Source organism: Chelonia mydas, chromosome 4, assembly GCF_015237465.2.
Source record: "Chelonia mydas isolate rCheMyd1 chromosome 4, rCheMyd1.pri.v2, whole genome shotgun sequence".
Classification (NCBI taxonomy): Eukaryota; Metazoa; Chordata; order Testudines; family Cheloniidae; genus Chelonia; species Chelonia mydas.
The window spans coordinates 35,793,266-35,805,441 of NC_057852.1; the positions used below are offsets into that span (position 1 = coordinate 35,793,266).

Below are 12,176 nucleotides of genomic sequence, written 5' to 3' on the forward strand. Positions count from 1 at the left end.
GAATAGTCTTTTCTCAGGAAGCTGACCAAATGCTTCATTGAGGCTACTTAGAATCAAACACATTGAGATACAAGTACATAGCCAATATTCATAACTTCAAATACAAAAATGACACGCATACAGACAGCATAATCATAACCAGCAAACTACAACCTTTCCATAGACACCCCACTTGACCTCCTCTGTACAAGACCTGGTGCAATCATAAGACCCTGGTTGCAATAATCTATACGGTCACAGTTCATGTCAATAACGTCACAGTATACATCTGGAAACAAAGAACATAGGCCATATTTATGGGAGGGGGAACTCTATTCTGGGAAGCTAGGACTCAGAGGGAGCCTGTGACTTTGAAAAAGATTTGTGTGTTGTGGTGGATAATCAGCTGGATATGAACTCCCAGTGTGACACTGTGGCCAAAAGAGCTAACGTAGTCCTGGAATGCATAAACAAGGGAGTCTCAAGTAGGGGTATAGATGTAAAATAACTTTTGTATTTGGCACCGGTGCAACCACAGCTGAAATACTGTGTCCAGTTCTGGTGTCCATAAATCAAGGAGAATATTGATAAATTAGAGAGGGTTCAGAGAAGAGCCATGATAATGAAGCTCAATATATTTAGTTTAACGAAGAGAAGGTTAAGGGGTAACTTGATTACAGACTGTAAGTACCTACATGAGGAACACACATTTAATAATGGATTCTGCAGTCTAGCAGGGAAAAGTATAACATGATTCAATGGCTGGAAGTTGAAGCTAGACAAATTCAAACTGTAAATAGGGCTAAACTTTTAATGGTGAGAGTAATTAACCTTTGGAACAATTTACCAAGGGTTTTGGAGGATTCTCCGTCACTGATATTTTTAAAATCAAGATTTGATGTTTTTCTAAAAGATTTGATCTAGGAATTATTTTGTGGAAGTTCTATGGCCTGTGTTATACAGGAGGTCAGGCTAAATTATCACAATGGTCCCTTCTGGCCTTGGAATCTATGAATTTACTGATATTTTCTATTCTTGCTCTGAATATCTTTATGGTAAACAAGTTATCATATACAGTTAACATGGAACTGCAATAAAGTTACACTGTCATTTCACCCTGTTAACAGTATAACTTGTTAAAGGGTATTGTGTATCTTTACTGATGACACCTTCAGTGAAGTATCAGTAGCAAAGGAACAAACACATTGAAATATTGCTAAACTTCACAAGTACCCAGTGAGTGGATGTAAACTTTTTCCTGGAATCTCAAGTGATAAAGGATGTTTATTATATAAATAGCATACTGAAGCAGAATCACTGCAGTAATCCAAGTTTAAAATGAGAGGGATTTAAGTAGGAGGGTAGCGTAAACCTGACCATAATGAGAACGGAGGCACAGTAAATCTTTTATTGCCTCTTCAAGCTTTCACTTCTTTCCATTGGCAGAGGAGACAGTTTATACACCTCTGGAGATGATTCAGCATTGCTAACATCCCTTTCTTTTGAAAAATCTCTAACATGTTATGCAGATTTCTGATCAACTTGGCTTAGTTTGTGTATGTATCTTGAATGTGTCCTTTTTGTACAAAGCAAAATGGTATCTGTGTCTAGGGAAACACAATTTCTGAACTTCAGAATCTGTTTCACTTGGTGAAGATTTCTTCTGATATCACTGTGTCAGGAAGCTACAAGCAGATACATTACTACAGATCATATGATTTAATAGGAGTTAGTAGCTTTCACAGAAATTTCATGGAACCAGAAAGTTTTTAATATGTTTGTATGTGTTCAGAATACATACATACCTGTCAAGTAGAAAGGGCAGCAGATTGGTTAGTGGGAAAGACTATCAACAAAACCTGATCGTATTTAGCCATTCTTCCTGCTTTCTTTAATTTAAAAAAAAAGGCTAGAAAATAGTTTCATTATCAAATAGGTAATCAATTTCCTTGGCCAATTAACGACTAAAGAAGGTATTGATGCCCTTACTTGCATTGACATGAACAAGACTGCTTGCAGAGTGAGGTACTAGTCAGTAAGAGCAAAAGTATCAGAATCTGGCTCTAAATGTGCTTTTGTTAGCATTTAATATTTTAGCAAAAATGTGGTGACACATTCTCCTCTTCCTATGGTGTCCTGTCTCTCTTCCTTCCCCCCCTCCCCCAAACCCATCCCCCCCAAAAAAATAAAGTTATGGCTTAAAAAGTTATCTTAAATTGCAGGCATGAACAGAATGATTCCATTGAGAGAGCGCTCTAAAACAGAAGAAGATATACTCCGAGCAGCACTAAAATTTAGCAGCAAGAAGACAGGAAGTAATCCAGCCTCAGCTTCTGATGATTCAAATGGCTTGGAGTGGGAGAATGATTTTGTTAGTGCTGAGATGGATGATAATGGCAATTCAGAGTATGCTGGATTTGTGAATCCTGTAATAGAACTGTCTGTGTCAGACATAAATAAATCCGATGCTGATCAACAAGACAGATAGTGAAATTGTGTGGCTGTTATTAATGGCAAAATGTTTAAAGTTAAATGGAGTGTACAGAATTTGAGTCTTGTGTAAGAAAAGGAAGGAAACCATATTGTAATGCTCTTTAGCAAGGAATTGGAATGATTGGTTATCTGAGTTACTTCAGAAATTAAGTGCAATTTTATCATCTACCTTATAATGTTTATGAAAATACTGGGTTGATTCTGTCTTGTATATTTCTGGAAATTTGGGATTCATATAAAATTATCTGCACTAATTTAAGATTCTCAGCTTGACATAAACTATATTTTAAGTAACCACTTTGTTTCAATATATTTCTCCTGATTTTGTTTTACATGTTGTCATTGGGCTAATATTTATCTTGAAAATAAATATGCTACATAAGTTATCTTAATATTTGAATGTATTAAGTGGTGGATAAGGTTCTGTGGCCTGCAATGTGCAGGAGGTCAGACTAGATTATCATGATGGTCCCTTCTGACCTTAAAGTCTGAGAATGTGAAAGCGGTGAGAGATTACTTTTATAAATTGCCTTTTTCCATTATGTATTTGATTTGTTCTTTAACATAGGGAGGCAGAGTCAATAGTTTATCACATGTGAAATTGTCTATTTGCAATTGGTTTATTACCTCAACTTATTTCTTACCTTTTTTTTATTTGAATTATTTTCTTGTACCAAACATAATGATTCCAGTGGCATATCCAATAGAAATTTTTTTTACAAGATTTGTCATGTAAAATGATGTATTATGTTTAGTGAAAGTATGCTACCTAAAGATTTTTTATAGCTGCTTTTCTGTACTTTAACAGAAAATTTTGAAATTTGAAAGTTAAAGGAAAATTTAGAGGACCAAAGGTTCAGTTTTTTTCACTTGCAACTCATCAAATGCTGCTAGTACCAAAGTGTTTAGAGACATTTTTAACTTGTGGAATACTTACAATTTCTTCAGCTTTGTATGAATAATTCTTAAAGGCAGCATCATGTGAACAGACTTGTAGTATATGGAAAAAGAAAAGGAGTACTTGTGGCACCTTAGAGACTAACCAATTTATTTGAGCATAAGCTTTCGTTCACGAAAGCTTATGCTCAAATAAATTGGTTAGTCTCTAAGGTGCCACAAGTACTCCTTTTCTTTTTGCGAATACAGACTAACACAGCTGTTACTCTGAAACCTGTCAGTATATGGAAAAAATCACTTCTCTGCTAGGTTTGAAAGAAAGAGATCCTAAAACAGAGTTCCCGTGGCTATATTAACACAAACAGGAATACACATCCTTTCCAGTTACAAAACAGTACATTGAACTTTTCGAGCTTTCCTGTGCTTTGTAACTGGATAGTTACCACCGCTGATATGGGCTGAAACTTAAGCAGGCCTTCAGTTACCGCTGACCATGTGGAATCTGATGCATAATTTCCCCTTACATTTTGATTATGAATTATGTAAAACAAAAACTAACTGGAGAAACTGTGTAAAGCACAACTGTAAATGTGTTTTTTCCTGAGCTAGCAGTAAAGCTTTACTCTCCTAATGTAAATTGTATGTTCCTCTCTAGCGTCTTTCTGAATAAGGATTTTCATGTGTGGCTCTTTATTTTTAGCATAAAGGCAATGCACTTCCTCAAAGTTACAAAAAGCTACATCATCAGAAATAACTAAGTATATAGTGTCTAAAGCATTTAGATATCTGAGCCCCTATAATATGGCAGGTTCATGGCAGTTTGATCTTCCTCATGCCTTTTATCTAAAATTAAAATACCAGACACTTTGACTAAATATGTACATACAATGACACTTTAGGAAACAGCTAAATCTTTTAATGTATTTAACATTCCATTTCTTAATTTAAGTTGTAGCTATGTTGTTGGAAATATTTTAATGTAATATCTACATTTGCAATGCCTCTAATATGTTTTTTAAGAGTTTGTACACATCAAATGTATATTTTTGTTTTGGTGTAAGCAACTACTGTGTAATTTTTTTCTTGACATATTCATATACTGAATTCTAAGGAAGGGCAACTTTCTCAAGCTGTAAATAAACTTTTTTTTTTTACATGAAAACTAACCCACACAACCTTTGTCACTTTCTTCTGTTTAAAAACCCTGTTCTGCAAACCGTGGTCACAAGAGAACTACTGTTGATGACAAAGGGTCTTGATTGCTGAGGAAGTAGAAAATCAGCAAGAAGGGGAAGATATAACTTGGACTACAGATTATTTTATTATAGTGACACACATACTTTTAACCATGGTTATTAGTAGCATTCCACTTTCACAGTTAAATGAGTCACAATCATTTTGACTTAAAAATGACAGTGGAGTCAGTATTATTCTTAAAATAATTTAAGAAAGATTGCTGAATGAGACAAACTGCTTTTAAACAGCCATTGAAACAGCTCTGCAATATGTATGCTCACACCCTTGAAACTGTATAAATTTACACAAGTATAATTTAAAATTGATTTTTGAAGGATGGAAATATCTTTACTTCATCATGTCAGTTACCGACTTCCTCCTTTTGTCTCTGTTTTAAGAGAGAAGCTGATCAAGTGTTAATGTATTTCTGCTTTTTTTAAGAGAAGTTCTTTTTGTTTGAGTAAGTTACCAAAGTCATCTTTATATATGGGCTTTGGGTAAAAAACGGGGGAGGGAGTTTCCGCTCAATTTGGAAAATGAAAGTAAAGTCGCTTTTCACTTCTTTCTTTATAGGTTATTTCAAGTCAACATGCACTGTTTACTGTACAACTGAAAAACTAGTCAATATTGTAAACTTAAGGTTGCAACTAATAGTTTGTAGGGGTTTTTTTAAAAAAGTGTCCATGAGTTTTTATTGTAATGGGAACATTTCTAATAGAAGTCCTGAACTTGGAGTCAAATTTGAACTAGTAGTGTCTCTTCAAGATTCACCCTTCTTCCTGCAGGAAGTATTGTAGGTAAATTAGCCACTGCAGATTAAGAAAGCAGAGGGATTTTAGTGTGTTGCCCAAAATTGCACAGCGGTAGAGCAGTGATGATACACGATCACCTTGACTTGCAATTTCCTTTTGTAACTATTGGACAATACTGCCCCGCATAGTGAGAGAGCTGTTTGTGAAAGGAAAGTCTAACAAGATGCAGTAGTAGAGCAATAAGAGGGAACATGCACAATCTTAGACTGCAGTGTTCCTTTGTTTTAGTCACTGTTAATACGTCTCATAATTGCTAAAATTCACTGTTGACCCCTTCCCATTTGTCTGATCTACTAAATTCTGCCAAAAGCTGTCATCTCTGCTATTACAGGGGATTAGAAGTAGCCAAAACGGGTGGATAATCCTGATCTCATGATGCAAATATCACATTGTCCTTACGTTTTTTCTCAGTAGGATGTCAGGTTCACTGACTTAGGTGACTGCCTGAAAGAATTTATGTTGGAGATTAGTGTTTTAGTCAGAGGAGTTTTGTTTTCAATAAGTTAGGGCGCAGGTGATTGCAAATGATCACCACCACCCCAATTTTTGAAGACCATTTTTAGTTGGTGGTTCAAAGGTGGTAGATTTTTACTGTAGAACCACCCAGGCAGCCTCATCAGGACAGAGGATCAGTTGTGTCACTTTGTGGTCAAGTTGCTGCGCAGAATAATGCAAGCAATTCCACCAGTAAACCAAACAAACAGTTTCCGTTCAAAAGGCTTATGCTATGTGCTTTCATAAAATCCCACAGATACCATTAAACCACTGGTCACGTGCGCTGGACATATTCAGCACTGTCAACTAGACTTCATAAAAAGAAAAGGACGACTTGTGGCACCTTAGAGACTAACAAATTTATTTGAGCATAACCTTTTGTGAGCTACAGCTCACTTCATCATGCTCAAATAAATTTGTTAGTCTCTAAGGTGCCACAAGTCGTCCTTTTCTTTTTGCAGATACAGACTAACATGGCTGCTACTCTGAAACTAGACTTCATGTGAGCGAAGTTGTTTGATGTAGTGATTTTAAAAGGCTGCTAGCACTCAAAAGTGTTCAGTATTGCTATTCTTAATGTTGCAATCACCAGTGTAGCCAAACCAAGACAAGACTCAAGAAAGAGTCATATGGACCCCCCTGTGTTTCTGCATTACTAAGCCAAAAATGTAGGGCAAAGCTTTCCTTCAAGGGGCTTATGGCAGTCGTTAGGGACAAGGATAGGGAGATTCCATGAGTCTTTCAGATCTCTAACAAAGCTTTTGTAATGTCCGTTGTTACTGTTTTACTTTCACTATTTTGCTCTGTGGGAGAAAAAAACAACTTAGTGTATTTCTAAAAGAATAGAAGAGTATCTTTAAAACAGCCACACATACTCCTCCAGGACAGAAGATTGCAAAAATCCTTGGGAGTGGGGCAGGGGTGCCGTCGGGGTGGGGCCAGACTGGGGAGGTCAAGCACCCACTGGCAACCGGGAGAAGTTGGTGCCTATGTCTGAGAGAGGTACAGCTGACCCTTCAGGATTTGCCATTTGAGGGTCCCATTCTTCTTTTGGCTCTGGTTTTCCTTACTTAAATTGGTGAAACTCAGGTTTAACTCTATTGAAGTCAATAGTTACACTAGTGTAAAACCAGTGTCCAAGAAGAATCAGAGCCCTGGTCTCTACAGTGGGATTTTGCCATGACACCCAATAAGAAAATTACTTTCAGCTAATTTTTGTTCTTTAATATCCTGAGCCAAGAACAAATGAAGTCAAAGGAAAGACTCAGAGAGTCCCTGGAGGTATGTCTCCACTTTAGCTGGGAGTGAGCCTCCCAACTCAGTGAGATAGATTCATGCTAGCTCAGCTCAAGCTAGCACGCTAAAAATAGCAGTGTGGAAGTTGTGGGGTAACTTGGGGGACACAAGCTGAGAGTAGCTTGCTCAGATGCAGGGTGCTGAGCAGGCATGAGAGCCTGAGATGCAGCCCAAGCAGCAACATCTGCTCTGTAGTAGTTAGATCATTAGCTCAAGTGGAGCTACCATGAGTTTTTCTACCCAGACTGAGAGGCTTGCTTCCAGCTGCAGTGTACACATACCCTAAGACAGGTGTGCTAAACACCCACACTCTGCTGTGCACCCATCTTACCTAGAGAGATGGAGGATAAAGATTTTTCTTTATCACACTTACGTGTTACATCTTTAGCTATTAGAAAACTAGTAACGATGTTAAAGATCACTAGGGCATTAGCAGGCAGAGGAATATGCCAGAGGTGAGCCCGGATTTCACTATGAGACTTCTGCAACTACATACACAGTGTGTGCACCCAAGAATGTGGATACTGCTGTGAACCTTGGTGAAGAATTACAGGTAAATAACTTTTTTCTTATTCATTTGGCAGTGCAAAAATAAATGATCAACTATTTTCTAAGTAGGTGCCCTTTTATTGAAGCTAAGTCATGTTCTAAAATCTGCTCACTTTCAAAATGGTTCCATGTTATGCATACCATTTTGTATTCTGCTAATGAATAGACAAGTTTGTTTATGATATTTCATGATTTAATACCAGTATCTCCAGTCTATGGCTAAACTACCAAAGTGCAGCCATTTGTTTTCTTGCTGGCATTTTTCATCCAATTCGTTCATGCAAACTGTTCTTACAGTAAGTTTCATGCAAAAGGTGCTAGGGTGATTTACAATCTTTCTCATGCACCACGGAAAACTTTTATTGAACTGGATAAGTTATGTAAAACCAATGTCATAAACCTAGACTTCAAATAAAAATCATGTCTTCTCTCAGATCTTGCACAGTAATTCAAACTAGCCCAAACGTTTCCCAGACCACATAGATAAATCTTTTCCACTGAATATTTATTTTATCTGAAATGGTTTGCTTACCTTTAATGTGGGTGGACTTTGAAAATTCACAGAAACAGCATGTGAATTTTGTGCACTGAGGAAAGGACACCAGACCTAAGACAGAAAGAAAAACATTTTCCCTGATAGAAGAACTCTCTCTCTTTCACTCTCCTATATCTCTCAAAATCTGTTCACATCATATTTTGTTTTTTTTTCCACACAATTCATAATGAAGTCTGAGCCTTGAGAATTTTGAGATTTTATGTGTACTAGCTGACAGCTGTCAACTAGTAATCTGTAGATGTAACTGTCAGTGTCGGTTGCCTGAGCTGCACTCCCTCCCATTTGAAATTTTCTTGGCTAAAATCTAGAACTGATGATCTTAGATTACTGCAATTTCTCTACATTGGAGCCACCAAGTTTGCCTCACAGAAGTGAATATAATTCTTAGATTCTTTGGCGACCCATAATAGAAATAGAAAATGTCATTTTTTTCCTATGATCTGCAGTCCCATTATGATCAAGTATGCTAGCTTTCAATAGAGTAGCTCAAAGGGGCACTCGACCAGTTGAAAGTATATAAGAAAGAATGATGACTTTTGGTGACCTCTAATGTTTTTTAACTTGAATGTCCCTTTAGATTTTACAGTTATATAAATACTGAACCAAATTTTGCTCACACTGATGCTGACGTGAAGCCAGAGTGACTCTGATGAAATCCAGTGTATGCAAGAGAAGGATTTGGACCCCTGTTTATAGTTTTCCTGCATTTTCATTAAAGGTCTGATCCAAAGGTAGTCTATGGGAATCTTTCCATTGACCTAGGATCAAGCTCTAAGACATTTTATCCCTGCTCTTCATCAGTGGTGCAGCCAGGGCAAAGCAGGGTAGCCAACCACGAATGGCTCGTCCTGGTATAGAAAGATTCTTCAGTAGCAGAGCCACAATGGCAACCAGTGTAAATTGATGTAAACCTCAGGCTGTTCTCTAATTTATGCCGAGCACTGGACTGTACAGAACTGGCATCTGATCAAAGGAGCAAAAAGATGGCTTTAAGCAATCTTTGCCCAGCACCCTGAATTTCATTGTGCACTCCTTGGCACGGAAGCTTTTTAATTGAATGGTCATAAGTAAATATAACTTTGGAATATTTGTGCTTCAATATTTACACAGCACTTGTATTTTTTGAATGTATTGGCATCCCCTTTGAAAGGAATCTTCACTGGCCACAAAGTGATCTTTAAATGGAACATTTTTCTTGTGAAAAAGTCAATTTGGTATTAAGGACGTATTTCCATTTTGAGTCAAGACTCAGATGGCACTGACCAGCTGTAGCCATGAAGGGAAGCGTGTCTGCTACAAGATAAACTTTTTTTTTTTTTTGGGTGGGTGGGATTCTCATCTGAACTAACCGAAACCTTACAAATTATTTGGATTTGGGAATTTTGTTTTTCCTAAACTGTTTTGCCTGTTTCGAGGGCTGAATTCTCCTACTAGTCAATAGAGCTGGATCTCGACTGAATATTTTGCCTCTGTTCCACAGAAATCAATGGGACTTCCATTGCAGAATGAGTGCAGAATATACAATGAAGCTCTGTGCTGTGGTTTACAGGTCTGCTGTGTGGATTGGAATGGAGAATTTTTATTGAGTCAACAGGTTTTTTGTGGGGGTGAGGCCTCTCTTTACTCCTCATATAATCTATTTGAATGGTAGAGACCAGAATATCAAATATGAGTTGCCATTTTGTTGAGAATATTAACTTGGGAAATGTAATAAATGGTCAGGAACAATGCAACCAAGTTGAATTTTTCTATGTGACAGGACCAGTAAATAGTGAAGAAAGTAATATCATTGTACAATGCAAATTCTGGCAACCTGTTTTGAAGTTAAGTCTAAGATAGCACCAAACAAGAGTGTCAATATTGTAAATTACAGCTGTAATACATTAGTAAAAAAAACTAACAGGAATACAATTACTTTATGTGGGTAAGTACAAAACAACACTTTCAGGCAGCAAGCGAACACACTAAACATAGTAAATCATATGTATTTTATGACTAGATCTAAGGGCCTGATTTTGAACAGAATTGTCACTACCCGGCCTTTTTGCACCCAAGTACAAATATCTGTGCACAGTTATTTGCAAGTGCATTTGGGTGTCTGTGTTGCATGACTGTGCCCATATATCAAATACTTAGATGTTTAAACTGATAGCAGTTGTTCCTACAAGATAAGGACAAATAAAGCAAAGCTTGTGCCATAATTTTCAAAGATGAGATCCTGCAGTTAGGCTCCAAAATCCATATTTATGGAAGCTGCTAGGTGCTCAGGACAGATGAAAATCAGGTGACTTATTTAGATGGCCTAACTGTTGGCACCCATTTTTTTTAAATCATTGTTCAGGTTTTAAAATTCTGCCCCTTAATGTGCATCTAAAGCTACATCCCACTCTTCTCCTGATAAGAGGAGTAAATTTCTTTAGTACTATAGACAGTATCTGTATACTAGCTGTAAAGACAAATTTATATCCAGGTGGATTATATATACAATTCGCAGAACCAAATGTTTATGGTTTAAAAAGTCCCTCTACTAAATAACAATGCCCTTGTGGGTCACACAGATTTAAAAACCTGAAACAATGAAGCTGTTAGGTGTCTATCTTCAATTTAGTGTTGAGTGATACTCCCCACCCACCCAATCCAGTGTAATCCTAAAAGCATCTCTCTCAGTTTTTCTTGTAACATAGTGAGTTAGCATTGCTATGATTTCCAGCATTCTCTCTACCTAAATCCTTTTAGATGGTTCATTTAATCCCTTTAAAATTTAGGAATGTATTTCAATGTTATCCATAACTGAGTAAAAATAGAATCATACTTGATAAGATGGTGGTCGGGGCTCAGTTCTAACAAAGCCTTAGCAGTTTGATCCTCTCCACATTAGCAGACACAACATAGTTGATGGGAAACCCTGGAGGAGCCACGTTAGATCCTGAGGTCTGAATGAGATTCTATGAGGTGGAAGTACAGAGTTTGGCCCCAAGTTTCAAACAGGTTCAATTTCTAGCATAGACATTGCATGCTCTGTGGTCCCGTCGTGTAGTCAAAAGAGCAGGTTTGAAATCAACATGTACCTGGTTAGAAATCACAACTAGAAACTCTTTGCCACAATGATCTATAGTGCAAATTTGTAATTGTTTAAGCATTTCCTTTGTTGCTTCCCCAAACATTCTTTTACCTGAAAGTTGCATCTGAAGTGAGAGCATGCAGTCATTCTAGATAAACCCACTCCTCATATTATTCAGTGCTCAACTTTCTGAGCCCTATTCAATATTACCCTGCGGTCCCTTTGTGCCAGCTAAGCTCGTGTAGAAGGGGGACAGCTTAGGCATGAAAGCCACCCAATGTAGGGAGCTTCTGTACCCCCTCCAGAGGATCCCCAGGCATGAGGGTATGCTGGGGATACAGAGGGAGGGGACTGGGATGTGACTGGGGGAGACCTGTGCTTTGGCAATTCTGTGCTCCTGAGGAGACCCAGAGTTTGTTACAGCAGGGGAGAAACTTGATGCAGCCCTCAGGGGCAGAACTGAATTGAATTAAGTAGAGCCAGAACCCTGAAGTTTGTGGGATAGGAGAGAAGCAGCTGTTGGGCAGGGGATTACACACTCTGGGTGAATTAAAATTTAAAAATGAGGGTAAACAATGCATAGCTATGTGGCTAATGTTGTTGTAGGTCTCCAGGTGGCATTATTTCAGGCACTCTTCTATTTCTCTGAAAGCATGATTTTGGAGCAATGCTCATCACCAACTGTGATCTCATCGCCATCTTTTTAGATGCTGAATAATTGCCAGTAAAGCTTGAGATCTCAGAAAAATTTTCCCTTATATATTTGTGCTTACAAGATATAACCACACAAGAGTACAAAATA

The 12,176-nt window shown here is 37.6% G+C and overlaps 1 protein-coding gene across 2 annotated transcripts in view; it reads left to right on the plus strand.

Moving 5' to 3' along the window:
- The window catches only part of AP1AR (adaptor related protein complex 1 associated regulatory protein), a 33,125-nt gene extending 28,584 nt beyond the window's left edge, over positions 1 to 4,541 (plus strand). For both annotated transcript variants that reach the window (XM_007054424.4, XM_037897052.2), the window contains one exon: positions 2,202 to 4,541. In XM_007054424.4, coding sequence (XP_007054486.1) covers positions 2,202 to 2,467 — 266 coding nt within the window. In that variant the 3' untranslated portion in view covers positions 2,468 to 4,541. The remainder of the gene's footprint in view (positions 1 to 2,201) is intronic.
- The last annotated feature ends 7,635 nt before the right edge of the window (positions 4,542 to 12,176 follow it).